Raw genomic sequence first — 15,804 nt, forward strand, 5'->3', positions numbered from 1 at the left:
ACCATATCTTTAGCAATGTGATAGGACACCGCTTTAATTATAGTACACCGCTTGTCACTTTTCTTTTCATAAGGCACACTGCGGGAAAATGAAGTGCAGTGGGCTCTGTCTTGGGGATGGAGCTTTTTGGGGATGTCAATGGCTTGTGGCTGGGGCTCCTGCAGCGCGCAGTTTCACACACTCTTCATATTGCAGTTTGTGCCACTGCATTAGGTGGTGAATAAGATTTGTAGTGCTTCCACCTCTGGCTGTAACTTGTTTAAGGCACTCCCTACATATAACGGGATTTTGTTGCTCATCTGATACTTTGAATCCGAACCCTCTCCAAATTACTGAGCCACTGCTTTTACTTTTACTAACCAGTTCGTCCTCCCCACGCTCCGCAGACGTTGTTGCTTCTGTGTTTGTTCCTTCCCCTCCCCCCTCTGTGCATAAAAGAGGCGGGGCGGTGGCGGGGGGGCAGTGCAGAGAGCTGGGTCATCAGCTTGCTCAGAGCAAGGATCACTGTGTAAATTTTAACTATATTGACATATGCAATATGGTCTATATGATATGGTTCCATATTACATTTAACAATATAACAATATATTTTATATATCGATATATCGCCCAGCCCTGATTGTGTCTTACATGGATTCAAGGTTTTCTAAACAAAACTTATCATCAAAAAATGGAGCAAATCCGACCTTTTGCAAGTTGGGGAGCGCGATGTTCCATGACACATAACATTCTGATCGTGTTGGGTATTTATATATATACCCAATATATATATATTTCCTACCGTGTATTACGGTAGGAAAAGTAGAGGAACAGCCTATATGTGTTTTGCCTTATTAGATTATGTGCATATATACAAAACATTTCTATTTTCTTCCTTTTGGCCATTTTAGGGTTTTTTTCTGCACTCTTGCCTAAACTAGGAGTTGTTTCCATTATCTCGTCCTCTTTCAGTCACTCTGTTTTTTGATTTGTACATGTCTGGAGACAGTAACTTTGAAATAAAAATCAACACATTTAAAAAAAAGAAAAAGATTATTATTATTTGTTTTTAATTATCGATTATTAACTTATCAGAATCGAGCATTGAATCGTTCTAGAGAGAATCGCGATGCGTCTAAGAATCGATTATTTTACCCCTAAAAGACAGCAACCATAACCCCTCCATACAAGGATAGTAGTACACAGCTGTTATAATAAAGTAAAACATATGTGTTTTTTAAAAACTGGTATTGGATTGGTACTATAACCAAGTCCAGGTATCGGAAGCGATATCGAGAAGGAAATGTGGCATCGGCCATCTCTAATGGTGGATGCTGAGGTTGACTGTTGTCGTTACTTACAGTGCTGGTCAAAAGTTTTCCCACGTTTGACCGGTACTGAATGCTACTTATTTATGCATTTAACATGGACTGCTTTATTTTTAACTTTTAACTCACTTTACATCAACTCTTTTTCCTCTCTCTTTTCCCCACAGCGGCACTCATCGCTGCTCTCTGTCACTCACTTAAGGCACACTGCCATTCTCGCTCTAACTTACCATACTCTCATAAGTGGGTTGTTGCGGTATACCGCGCTACAACGGAATTGTCTTGCTTTTCAACCGCATTAAAAAAAAATCCATACCGTCCCAGCCCTAGTTCAGAGTAAATGTAATTTTGCCAAGAGGGACTAACTTTTCGTCAGTGCCAATCGGATCACCGGCATTTGTCGAAGGGTGTGATGAAAATGTTCTAGACCTAAGAGTGGTGAAAACTTAAGAATTGACAATGGACTGACTGACAGGATAGACTATGAAAATGAATTGCCACTTGGGCAAGTATTCTGAATCTGAATCCAGCACAAGGACGAGGTTGGCGGCCTGGTGGCCATACCTTGGAGAAGTAGCCGACGAGGTGGCAACCTTTGCCGTCGTTCTGGGTCAGGACGTAGAAAAGGAAGGGCTCCACGTCGTAGTAGAGGGTCTTGTGGTCCAGGAACAGCTTGGCCAGCAGACACAGGTTCTGACAGTAGATTGTGCTCACATTCCCATCAACCTGTTGGGGGATTAGTGAAGCAACACATCAGTACAACACGATGACAGAACGTTTCCCTCAACGACCGATATCGGTCGCAGACACACAGCTGCCCACAAGTACATGTTGAAGCTGCTGCTAGTGGGCTGTGGAACGAGGCAAAGGTGAATGCAGTAGACATTAAGTGTTAGGCAATGATCTCAGCCGTGTCTCAGGAGACCCTGACGGATAGAGAGGATGGAGGACAGAAACAAAGAGCTGTAAAGAAAACGAGGAGGAGGGAGGTTGAGGTTGGCAGCTCGCCAGTTATCTCTGCTCTCCTCCGAGCGAGGATGGACTGCAGAGCGGGGAAAAGAGGAGCTGCAGCGGCCGTGGCCTGCAGACAACAAGCCCCTGACTCTGTCTACCGATGCGCCAGAAGACCCAGAAGAAGAGATCACCTGTAAATTGGTAAATTTTCTAAAAATAACAGTCACTTTCCCTTGCGTAAACTAAGAAATATTCCACTATGGGAGGCAGGGATGTTAATAAATCGCCATTGGACCATTTTGATTGGACCGATCAACATACTGTGTGTTCATAAAGTGGGTTGGGAGAGTATTGCTACATTGTGCATGTGATTAATCTCTGACCGCGCCGACACCTCTACAGTCTGAAATAAAATATACACGGAAGCATGGAATACATTTTTAAGAAAGACTCGGTCTCTGTGATTGCGTCTGGGGGGAGTAGACACTAGATGATGATTTCGAGGTCAGGAGAAGAGAAGAAGAAAGGTGTCTTTGGGAAAGGATGTGTCTGCAGCAACACTGTGGTTTGAGCGTTCAACAGCTCTCTCTCTCTCTCTCTCTCTCATTATTTCAGTTTATTAATCATTAACCATCAACATTATTCAGTCCATGCAGGGTTCAACATTAAGGTTTTATTTTCACTTGTTTGGTCAATGTCAATTTTTACTGGTTCCTATAGATAGTTTTTTTTTTTAAAGAAAGGGAAAAAACATCAAATATACTTTTGAAATTTTGGGAAAAAAAACGCAAAAAATTTTTTTTAAGTAAAAATTGGGTGCTCAAAAACTTAAGAAAATTGTTCAAAACACCAAACATTTTGCGTTTTTCTGAAAGTCGGAAGACAAAAATAACGTTTTTAAGGGAAAGGTGATGGCCCCAACTAGTCTGGCGCCCCCAGACCAAGCCAAACTCCATGATTGGGAATGACGGTGGGGCGGGGGGGGCCCCGGGTTTGTTTTCTACTGCCCAAGAGGGTGACCAACGGGCGCGTTTAAATGGGGTCTGTACGCAGTTAGATAGTTTTCAAAACCCAAACAAGCCCGGCCCGGGGACTTTGAAGCGACAGCGGCATCAAGGGTCGTGCCTTTTGGTGGCCGCTTTTTTGGAAAGTAAAAAAGAAGCTGCTTGGTTCCCCTTTTTTTTTTTCCCTCATCCCTGTTTTAAAAAAAACCCAAAAGCACGCCAGTTGATAAGCCCGGTTTTTGATTTGGGTTTCCCGCAAAATTGTGAACTAAGCGGAGAATTTAAAAGGGGCAGGTTTTTCCCGACGAGCGCAGGGGGAAATCAAATCGCCCGCCAAGTGGCGGGCTTCCCATCCCAGCCCGAAGGGCAATTTTGGGGTTTTTTTTTATTTTCCTTAGTGGGTTTTACTTTCCCCATGTAAAGGAAAACCCTTTTGGGGAACCCCGCCATCTTTAGGAAAAAGCTTCCACCCTTACAGAGACTGTCTTTCCTGAGATCCCGTTAGAGGGGGGTTGGGAAACCCGTTGGGACTTCTCAGTGGGGTTTGAGGAGCTGCGACTCTTTGTAAGGGAGGGAGAAAAAACACAAAAAAGCTTTTGGGGGGTCTGGAAAGGGGAAAAAAGGGAAAAGTAGCGGGAGTTAAAGACCGTGGAAACATGAGGCCGGTTTTAAAAAATTGCAGCTAGGGAGGGGGAAAGAATAGTGAGAAACTGATTGTTGTAGATAGTTAACTGCAAATATTTAGGGCAATTTTCTCTGGTACCAAACTTTAAGATGTGATTTTTTGCCAGTTTTTAGCCTTTTTTTGATAGTTAATTTTAAAATCTTAGGTTTGGGCTGTTTGAAAAAAACGAAAGGGGGACCCGAGTGCACAAAAACCCTTTTTTTTTTTTTTCAAATCAGACAAAAACCCCAAAAAATATGTAACGGGGGGTTGGGAAATTGTGATGGCCCTTTTTGGGGGCCCAAACAAAAACGAAAAAAAAAATTGGGTTTTTTCCCTTTTCCCCCCTTGTTTTGAAATTTGCAAACAACCCTTTTTCAAGGGGTGAACCCTCGGGGGAAAAACAAGGGTTTTAAAAGCGGCAGATTTTGGGAAACTTTGGGGGATTTATTTAAAAGTTTTCCTTTAAAAAAAAAATAAAAAAATTATACACCCCGCAAATCAAATCAATTGGGCCCTGTGGCTGGGGTGGGTTTCCCCCCAAAGTGGTGGAAAGGAACAACCTTTTAATTGCACTAATTAGTGGTGGGAATTTCCCATTTCTACAGGCAGGACTGGGAGCTAAATGCCCCATGTGGGGTTTGCTTTATTATGGTCATTAGCTTACCCGGTACTCCGGGGGAGGGGGAGGGAAAACCCCGTCTGGATTTTTAAACTTTCCAAAAAATTTGATAACTTACGGGAAACGCATTAGGGGGGGGTGGACCCTTTCCCCCCAACCCTTTTTGTTTAGGTGAGCAAAAAAGATAAAAGGGGGAAAAGGGGAGAGAATAATGGTTTAAGTTAGGATACTGCGGAGGGGCGGCAGTCCTGGCAGGACACCCCAAATTTCACACCAGAACCCCCCGGGATAGTGGGCCCTTTTAAATTCCCCCGTTAACACAATACATATTGGTGTCCATCGTTACACAGGGAAAAAGGGGGCCCAAATAAAACCCAAAATTAGAGCTTAAAAAATAAATACCATTTAGGCCCGGGCCCAAAAACCCAAAAACTTGGGGTTTGAGACCAGGGGCCTGCTAGCATGACGAAGGGGGAGCCTTTTTAATCCAGATGTCCCACCCACTGTCAACCCAGAAAATCCAAATTTCCTTTTTTTTTTTTTTTTTTTTCACCCCACACCATTAAAGCTCCGTACTCTGCATGAAACACTTTAACACTGGTTTGAATATTCCCGGCAGGATCTGGGATAGTGTTTTAATACGACTCCCATGACACTGGCCAAACACCCGCACTCTGAGCAATGCAATGCATTGTGGTATTTTCAGGTAGAGGCCGAGTAGTAGAGAGGGAGTGACAGGCATCTGGGAATCAAAAAAAAAAAAAAGATGGTAAATACGGTTTTACAAGGTGGGCACATGTCAGAGGGTCCCTGAGCAAAACCCTGAACTCTAAGTTCCTCCCGGATGCTGTATGTGTAGCTGTCCAATCCCCTTTAAATGCTACAATGTAATTTCACTATATTGTACTGTATGTATGTAACAAATCAAAATTAAAGGTTTGTTTTCATTAACATTAAGAAAGAAAAAGAAAGTACATCCACCGAGGCTCCCCAGAAATGTAACTTCACATCGCGGCAACACCGACCACAACAACTGTGATTGGTCCGCTTGGCCGCGGATTCGTCTTCCTACTCCTTTCAAAGTGCACCTTTACTACCATGGTCAGAAAGCACAGGGGAGACACTTGTTGGTACTCTTTCTGAAGCTAACCCCTGTCACTCTCTCCCTCTCTCTACCAGAGAGCGCAAAAGTATAAATGCTCACCACAGCAAAGGCCACTTAAGAAGGCTACGGTGTAGGCCTAACATCAACCTTTGTGGTGTAAGATCAAACTGGTTTTGAATCATCACTAGTCTTTTGACGGACTAAATTTATCACAGAACTGGTTTCATGCAGGTTGTATAAGCCTGCTAATCCATTGTACAACAAAATCACACACTGGTGGCAGCGAAACTTGGAAGTGAATGCTCCTAATGTGTCTTCACTGTAGCATTTATTCTCTTCTAATTGTGCGTTACTTAATTGGAAAGTTTAGTGGAAAGAGAAGTGGAGGGGGCTACTTCGCATTACAAAGCACTTTCTTTCAATGCATAGGTAACAATTTTCTGAGGCGGCAAATGAGAAATCAGTTCTGCACCATTTTTTCTGCACTCTACAATTTCCAAATAACTAACATCAGAGCTGGATCATTTTTAAAACGAGAGTAACATTTAAGCACTGCCTGTGCATCACAATAACAGCTGGTAGTACATGGTCTGTTAGCAAACCATCTAGCTGACAACCCCTAATCGAGTCTGATAAAGTGGGAAAAGATGCATGAATTCTGCATGAATGAGCAGAATGAATGTAAACAAAGCGCCGTGTCAGACAAGATGGCAAGCCCTAACCAGAATGCCATGTACCATGACGTAGTTGACCCTTCTCTATTCACTCCAACAAACATTGGATGTCCTTTGACACCATCACTAACTTCATGTGCCTAACTGAGACGGGGCAGAGGTCTCATGCACTCCACCCCGTTCCAGGGTGTGATTACACAGACCAGCCACCAGCCCTTTCGACCATGGGAGTATCATTCAAGCAAATGGTCCAATGGCAACATTGTAACTTAATTACCTCACAGTCAAGTTTTTGTCCCTCAATTACCTCTTATTATTTGCATCTATTGGCCATTTAAAACCAAACCTTTGATCAGCACTCATGTTCCTGCTCTGTATTTGGCAACCGCTCCATGGAAATACAATTATTAATAAAATACAATAGACTAACAGCTCATTGACCCTTTCCACTCACAAACGTGTCTACGTCCTACAGACCTCGTCTGGGTGAAAGCCTTCATATTTTTACTAGCTAGGTGGCGTTCCTCTTTCTGACCACATTATCATCACCATTCCCATCCAGCTCCCCCGCTGCACACCATGGGTTTACATAATATCACGTCCAATGACTCCAGCCTGGCGGCCTCAGTCATGGCGTCATAGATCTCCTCCCAGTAGGGCTGGATGATGTGGAGAAAATCAAATATCACAATATTTCTGACCAAATACCTCAATATTGATACGGCAACGATATTGTAATGTTGACTACTGGAGCTTTCACAACATACTTACAAAATGAGATTTTTGATAAATAATCATCAGTAATGAGGATATAATGACTAAGTGGGTAAAGGCCAATAACAGAACAGTTACAACAGTCTGGTATGTTCAGGAAATGACATCACTTTACTGCAATGCAGCCTTTAAATACAGGAAAAGACAACACAACATACTACGATATCCAAGATCTAAGATGATATGTAATCTCATACTTCTTTATTGATTTATTGCTTAGCTCTACCTCCCAAGGTGGCCCCTCTTCAGGCTGGTCCTCCCTTACCATCGTCCCATCTCTGTTCCTTTAACAAAATTTTAAGTTTAAGATATTTCATATCAGCCTGTCTTTATGTCTGTACCTGCAGAGCCAGCTCCTGGATGTGTCTGAACAGTTCAATGTCTTTTTCCGTCAGGTTCTCGTGGCCTGGAAGTTTCTCGTCTTCGTCACGCCAGTCGCTGCCTTCCTGATTGTCTGGGGATTGAAACACAAGAGTCAACATCGATGCAAATCTAGTGAGAAGCTTGCTAGACAGAGTGCCAAGATGTGTCCTGTCGGATCTTTTAATAATTGTGCCACTAGCAGCCAAAGCAGGCAGACATTGAGACATTTAAACATGGTCATGGTTAAAATAAACTGATAATCAAAGTAGCTATTTTACCACAGGGGATGACGTGAAAGACCAACATGCAGGTCCTATATCATCAATGAGTCCCAAGTCATTTGCCACCTTGCTCTGTTGTTAGTACTCTCTCTGCTCTGACTAAACTGTGCAACTGGGGTTGGCTCAAAGTTATCCTTTAAGACAGACAGGACATGAAGTTCTCAGAGAATGTTTCCTGCTTCATTTGGGTTTTCCATGTTAACCGGTGAAGGTGACCGCACAACGGCTGTGTCTGGCGTCTCCGGCTCTCCGGGCAAGCTTTCACTACGCGGTCCATTTTGGGAGCCGCCAGGTTAACACTGGAGGCGCAAGTGCCCAAAGCTTCGAAGAAACTTATTTGGTGTTCTGGTGGCAGTGAAACTTGGAAGTGAATGCTCCTAATGTGTCTGCTCTCTAGCATTTATTCTCTTCTACTGTGCGTTACTTAAGTTCAGTGGAAAGAGAAGTGGAGATGGCCACTTCGTATTACAAAGCACTTTCGTTCCATGCATAGGCAACAATTTTTTGAGGCGGCAAATGACAAATCAGTTCTGCACCATATTTACCCTCGGTCCACAATTTGCAAATGAGTAACATGGGAATAACATTTAAGCACTGCGTTTGCATCACAATAACAGCTGATGGTACATGGTCTGTTAGCAAACCATCTAGCTGACGACCCCTAATCGAGTCTGATAAAGTGGGAAAAGATGCATGAAGATAGAGTATGTGTTTTTATATCATGATGCTGATGGCTCATTAAAGTGCAAATATTACCAATGTATGTAGTGGACGTTTTTGAGATGTTAAAATCCATAGCCTACTCTTCATGTTTTGTCACTTCATTAAGAATTTGTGTTGCTGCACTGTTTGCAAATTTGTTTCATGTCTCGTTCACTACCCACAATACACTACAGTTACAGTTACACTGCAATTCCAAAGCTATTTATGATATCCCTGTCAAGAACATTAACTTTAGACGTATAATAATACATATTTGGTCAGTTTACGATAACATATTCTAAGCTTCCAATCTTGTACCCTTTTGTATAAATAATAATACTAACAATAATGGAAAAACTTGATTCTTTTTGTCAACTGGACCAGTAAAAATCTAATATCATAAACCAGACGTGTTCATCTGCAGACCAAAAGTTATCCCGCAATGGTAAAGTGAAGTGCTGTGTGTACAGGTAGCACAGCTACTCCTTACCTCCTCTGTCATCTCCTTCTCCTTTGCGACTGGCTTTCTTTCGGATACGGCACTGCTGTGAATAGTCTACTACTTCCTGCCGGGCCTTACGGCCCTCAGGCGACGGTGTGAAGAACTTTGTGAGGGCGTCGATGAGGCCCTTGGTCTTGTTGTTGAAGCGCAGGCTGCCCTGTGACATGTCATCGTCGTCGTCCCGCATAGAAAAAAGCAGTCGGTCGTCACCAGGGTAACCCTCACAGGAGGAGCTGGAGGATGAGTTGGCGGAGGCTGAGCGCTTCCGCCGACCACGCCCACCCAGCTTCTTGAAGGGCCGCCCCGGCCTGTGGAGGAAAGGAGTCCGTTTAAAAGTCTGCTTATTGGGCACATGGGTAACCTGGTAAAGCACACGTCCATATATTAGAGCTGTCAATCTTCCTCTATAATAACATTTGAATTTCATTTGTTATTTGTTTTTATATCCAAATATTGAATGCATGTGGTTGCTGTAACACGTTCTGTCCATTAGAGGGACTTTCAACATCAGTCTGGCCTTAAAGCGAACCTATGTCACTGCGTTTCTGGCACGCCACTCTGTCTCCGTTTTCCACCACAAACACACAGCGACAAACCAAACGCAACACAGAACTCTGTAATGTAAAATTATCTAACAAGGGTATTGAAGCGGCTCTGTTGTTAAGGCTAACAACATAAAAGTACAACGAAATGCAGAGTCACAATACATTTAGTAGGAGAGTAGGCGTGTTGCGGCTGTTCTCTGGTGAAGCAGATACATGGCCTGTTGCTGCGGCTCTCTACTGGCTGAAGGCCTTCCTTTACCTGTTCTTAGGCCGGCCCAGTGGCGCGTTGTAGCGCCGTTTGATTTGTGCTGCCTTTTCGTGTAAGAGCTTCTTTCCCTTTTTCCTGGGTTGGCAGATTTGGCAAATCCACATGCCTGGGAGGGGAAAAAAAAAAAAAAAGAGTAGTAAAAGAGCAAGTTCACATACCCTGAGGTGGATTAGACAAGACAGGCTTCAGTGCAGATACCAACATGCTCAGTATCAAATAAATTAGCGCTTACCAGCGGAGCATTAGGTGCTTCATGAGAAAACCTAATTTAGTGCAACTATAATGGTCAAATAGGGTAGTTAATGTAGGAGCTTTGTGTATTATTTTAGTTGAATCCCTGGGAGTCTGTAAATGGCCAATGAAGAGGTAAGGTGATGAGTTAAAGTAGCAGTCCTGTTTACTTACCTTTTGGCATCCGCGTGAGGGGAGGATCACAGCACTCCATGTGGAAGCCCCGGTCACAGGAGTCACAGAACAACATGTTGTCCTGAACAGTACAGACACACACATAGTATGGATGATTATCTATCGTTTTAGAACAATCAGATTTTGGCTCCTACCAATCACAAAAACAATGTAATCAAGAAAAAAACGATGTATTTTGCATTACATTTTCAATTACATTTTTGCAAGTAAACTGTTTATTATCATTTGCCTGTTTTATTTTTTTTTGTCTAGTGTTGTGATTTGTTTGACCCTTTCACAATTGTTTTTTATTCAAAAAATGCAACATCTTTCTAAAAGTCAACGAGTAACCATGTTAATTAATCATGATTTCAACACTGACCAAAATAATTGTGATGATGATAATTTTATTTTTTGTTATTGGGCAGCCCTACTTTAGATGTGTTTCAGACCAGGTTTAGTCTAAGTGACCCAATTTAATAGGGAGGCATAGTACATGACAAACATACAGTACCAGTCAAACGATCACACTTTCCCATTCACTTGAATTAGAAAGTGAATCCTTTGACTGGTACTGTACATGAAAGCTAGAAAAGATATTAGGGGGGAAATTTTATTTTTAAAATCAAGTCAAATATGTGTCACCCATTTCCAATAAGATGGATATGATGCACTTTGACAGAGGATACATTTAGTGCTGACCAAAGCTCCTGAGCTCATTCTAATCGAACAGATTTCTACATATGTATGCACAAAAGGACCGTGGAAATGCAGAGTTCTCACGAGTTACTCTGGCATCGAGTAATGCTGCTCATTAACTATACCCTTGTAGCCAATCTGCACCAATCACATCAGTGCATCGGATATAGGCGGGGCCAGAGGCGAGCTGCACCAATCACATTGGTGTGTCTGATGTAGGCGGGGCCAGAGGCGAGCTGAACAGATGACGACAGTCTAATCTACCAGTTAGCTCCACCGGTAGCTAAGCATATGGGGCTCTGGATATGTCACCCTGTGTGTTGTTGTGATTGGTCTTATGGTTATCCAATTGCGTGCAGTAAGATTTTCAAATGCACGTTTGGTGCCGCCCCTCGAGATGGGCGACTTTCATTACTTGATGCCAGACCCTTAATCTTTCGGATTTGGGTCTGGATTTCCAGGCTAGCACAAAAGTGCATTAAAAGACTTTGTTTAATTAAAATGAATTTGCCATATAAAGTTGGACAGTACTTTGAAAATGTCCACCGTCATTGGTTTAAGCAACTTTGTTTCTATTTTATTCTCCATCCCCAAAGATGAATTGGATCAGTGTGCATCTCGGCAGTATGTTGTGCATTTTGTCTAAGCGTCAAACCTCTCTACAAATGTTTGAATAACAATGATTCCTCACTTGACAAGTAGGAGAAAATAGAAGAAGATTGAAATCATGCCGGTACTGACTAAAATAGCTCAATCCCAGGACCACAGATATGTCTATCAGCATCTCTATCTGGTACTTAAGCAGGGAAGAGAGTGCTTACAGACACTGTTAGGCTGCCAGGCCGCCATATTCACTCATCCACTCACCGCATTTTTTCCTTGATCCTGACAGCTGCTGCAAGTCTTGCATTCGATGCACTGCCACCACAGAGCCTTGACTCGCGCTGTGAGCTCTGGGGAGAACTTGAGACAGGACGGGTGGCCTGCAGGTAGATAGACACGCATACACAAACAAGTAAGTCAACGTCACAGGCTCTTTTGCTGCCGCTGACTGACAGCTGTGACCCACTTGCATCATAGCAGGATGAAGGAGGAGGGAAAAAAGAACTCCTTTTGGAATTGAAAGCCCTTACTGAATCAAACCTGGCTGCAAAGAAAGTGTTCAAACATAAATGACAATCTGTCAGAGCTGTGCTTTTGCGGTTTTCAAGAGTAGCTGTAGAGTAGATGGTCTTGTCTGGGACAGAAACCCTCTGAGGAAAGAGGAGGAACACAATCCTCTCCTCTGCTTTCACTAAGCTGGAGGAAAACCATAATTATATCCCCCTTTCTCAGAAAGCAGAGTCTAATTCAAGTTTAAGCATGAGATCCTGGACCAAAAAAATGGGCAGAGGTAAAAGAATAATAACCAAAAGTACGCAACAGAGCAACTATAAAGAATAGCTCTAGAAGAAACTAGAATGGCTACAATTCCTTAAGAAAATGTGGAGGGGGAGAGGGGGGGCAATTCTCTGCTCACCATTGACTTACATTGCGACTTGTATTTCTCCTCCTCGTCAGTTCAGTGTGTGAGCAAACAGAAAAATGGCTAAATGCTGCTGTGTGGTGATATTAACTACCAATAGGTTAAATAACCCATGACTTCAGTTTTTATAAACTGCTGACCCAAAGAACTTTTATTGCAGATACTCAATTGTCAGTTTTAGCCTAACTGTCTGTCTGGAAGTTAAGCTAACACATGTAATGTCGGACATAACGTTAGAACGAGTAGTGTCAGAATCCCACAGATCCTCACATCTGTATCCACCTTTGTCTTCATAAAAGCTCAGGTTTTCGGGTTGGTGGCTTATACAAACTTAAGTCATGGGTTCTTTACATTGTTGGTAGTTAATATCACTACGCAGCAGCTTTTAGGGATTTTTCTGTTGTTGGCTAGCAGATGAAATTGACGAGGGGGAAACATCACGCAATAAAAGTCAATGGAAAGCAGAGAGTTCTTCTTGCCCACACTGCAAATGTGCACTCTCTCTATAACTGCCCGTATTGTAACCAATCACACTTCCAACCAATTTATACTTTGCAGACAGCTGATCGGATCCTTTTCCTCTGTGGTTGTCTTTCACAACACTAGGATAGTTTAACCAAGTCACAGACTGAAATGGTGGAAGGATCTGGGGTCGTAATGGTCACAGAGCAGCACTCACTCACCACTATTGCCACAGTCGGCACAGGAGATGAGCTCCTCAGGCCTCTTATCACGATTCTGCTCCTTGGTGCCCAGGCAGAAGCTGCAGATGGGGATGGGCTCTGCCACCGGCTGGCAGACGGACAGGAGAGAGAGGGGGGGGGGAAAGAAAGAAGAGTTGAGACGGTCAGTCAACTTAACAGCTTAATTGTACAAGTAAAAAAACAACAAAGTGGCCCTGCCACAGTGAATGACTGTTGCTGTGTGTGCATTAACAAGCCAACAGCGGACTAGAGAACTACCGTGACAGAGCATGTGGATCTGTGAACAGAGAGTTTAGGATAATGAAGAGCATGAGAGCTACACAGTGACCAGTGTGCGTGTATAATTTAAGTGGCGTGTCATGTTGTCAATGTCTCTGCCGACTCCTGTGTTGTGTGATCAAAAGCTGTCTCTCGGTTTCTTTGGTTGTACTGGCTGAGGAGCTGAATTCCACCGCAACATGTCCCATTTGACACTTATTTTGGAACATGGCATCTGACATTCATTTCTGGTGCTGCATAAATCTTTTAGTCTGTCCAAGGGCGGGGCAACATATCAATATTAAATCGATATTATGATATGAGAGTAGATAGCATTTTGGATATTGTAATAGGGTAAGGGTTGTCTTTTCCTAATTTTAAAGGCTGCATTAAAGTAAAGAGATGTCATGTTCTGAACTCACCAGACTTACTAGCTAACATTATTAGGGTTAGGTGCAGCACCTAGGCCGTTTTGGGCACCACCTAAATCAAGTGAATGTAAAATCAATTGGGAGCATCCAAACTTACGGAATTACTTTTCTCCGAACTAATGGCTGTAGTTGGTCTCTGGTGGACTTATTTTGAAAGTTTTGTATTAAGGTTTTGAATTGTTTTATTTATTATCTGCTTAAGCTTTCTCAAAAAAAATTTAACATTTTCTCGAGGGAGGACCCCTAAACCCCAGACAAATATGTCCACCTAAGTCTTCCACTAACCTGGAGAAAACACTGTCTTCTGTTATTTGTCATTAAATTGACATTGTTGATCATTTTTCCAAAATCCCATTGTGTAAAGAACAGTTTGTTGAAGCGCCAAATGTCAACCCTACAATATCATCGCAATATCAACAATCGAGGGATTTGGTCATGAATGTCGTGATATTTGATTTTCTTGAGATCGCCTGGCCCTAGTCTGTCCCAGAAAACACACACCATGCCAGCAGGTGTGTACTCAGTGACACAGAACAAACACATTATCTGATATACACACAAGCGCAGGACTAAGCCTGGTTTGTGTCCAGGCAAACAGAAGGCAGGATAAGACTTTATATGTTGTTAGGCAATCAAATAGGACGCGTGTGTCCAATAAAGTTGAAAAATCACATCCCTGAAGCACTGCAGGTGCACTTCACACACACACACACAAACACAAGAGGGAGGGGCCACGGAATGACTCTCCTTGAAAGTTTCCTGGACGCCCTAAGGGGAAGTGGTGGCTTACTGCAACACATTTGGTCTATTGCAGAATATACAGCATAAAAAATGGGTCAAATCTGTATTATTGTCACAAGTACTCTGACTAAATATACTGTACACAAATTAATTTTAGTAACATCAAATGGCAGGAGGAACTTTGTGTTTTTAAAATTCAATAATAGTGTTGTACTGGGATTTACGGCACCCATATTCTGCTCCTTTTCAGGTTCATAATTGCATTTTGAGGTTGTACCAGAATAGGTTTACATGGTTTAATTTTCACAAAAACACATTTTTTTGTTGTACTGCACATTGCTGCAGATCCTGTTTTCACCCTGTGTGTTTAGGTCTCTGTTTTAGCTCCAGAGTGAGACATCACCCTTCTATCCTATCTTTGTTGGGAGCTGCACATGCTCAGTAGCTCGGTAAGATCCATCAGCTAGATAACCCTTTCTCCAGCTTTGGTCAGTCCAAGGCAGGATTAGCTGGGAGACTTCTTCTAGACCAGGGACACAACAGGGACAGGAAGTAGTTCTTTTGGAGATTCTGGTCAACTAGTGGCTGTTGGAGCAGTGTTTAGCCATTGAGAATGAGCTAGCATGCTACGGTTAGCCACCTGGTCTCGGCTAGAAAGCCGTGCAGATGTTGAACAGCTCACCCGGAGACTGAAGACCGAGAAAAACCAGATCTCACTGAAAACAGCATGGTTAGTTTTTTCTTCCAAGTGTGTATGTGTGTGTAATCACCAGAGACACAAAGTAACCAAAATCCCCCAAAAAGTGATTTTTTCATAATATGGGCACTTTAAGATGCCTAAAATTCATTTTGACCGTTTTGTATTCTATTGTTTAACACCACTTAAAAGCAGTGGGTGGAATTAGGATTATCTGACCAAAACCACTTGTTGTTAAAGCTGTGACGAGATCTTGTCCCATGAGATTAAAATGTACACAATAAGCACAATATTTCTCGTTCAAAATTGTCTTGTGGGGTGGGCTCTAGTTCACCCAGTAAGAGCGTTCACCTCATGTAGGCTGAGTCCTGCAGCAGGAAGAGAACTTTATTTCTATAGCACATTTTAGCAACAAGGCAATTTAAAGTGCTTTACATTAAACATTAAAGAGCAATTAAGAAACGGTCACGAAAACAAAAAAGAATACATATACAAGAATATAAGTTATATTGCATTTACTCACTTTGACACACTCTTTCTGTTCATCACGGTCAAAAAAAGCCTAATTATCCAACTATT

General features: G+C 42.5%; 1 protein-coding gene across 1 annotated transcript in view; it reads right to left on the bottom strand.

The window, feature by feature from the left end:
* The window catches only part of kat6a (K(lysine) acetyltransferase 6A), a 39,988-nt gene that overhangs the window by 12,715 nt on the left and 11,469 nt on the right, over positions 1-15,804 (bottom strand). Inside the window, 9 exon segments of the mRNA XM_032515941.1 lie at positions 1,872-2,060; positions 3,742-3,825; positions 6,909-6,989; positions 7,446-7,558; positions 8,941-9,260; positions 9,757-9,871; positions 10,171-10,252; positions 11,737-11,852; positions 13,078-13,186. Of these exon segments, the coding sequence (XP_032371832.1) occupies positions 1,872-2,060; positions 3,742-3,825; positions 6,909-6,989; positions 7,446-7,558; positions 8,941-9,260; positions 9,757-9,871; positions 10,171-10,252; positions 11,737-11,852; positions 13,078-13,186 (1,209 nt within the window).

Source organism: Etheostoma spectabile, chromosome 5 (genome assembly GCF_008692095.1).
Source record: "Etheostoma spectabile isolate EspeVRDwgs_2016 chromosome 5, UIUC_Espe_1.0, whole genome shotgun sequence".
NCBI classification, from domain to species: Eukaryota; Metazoa; Chordata; class Actinopteri; order Perciformes; family Percidae; genus Etheostoma; species Etheostoma spectabile.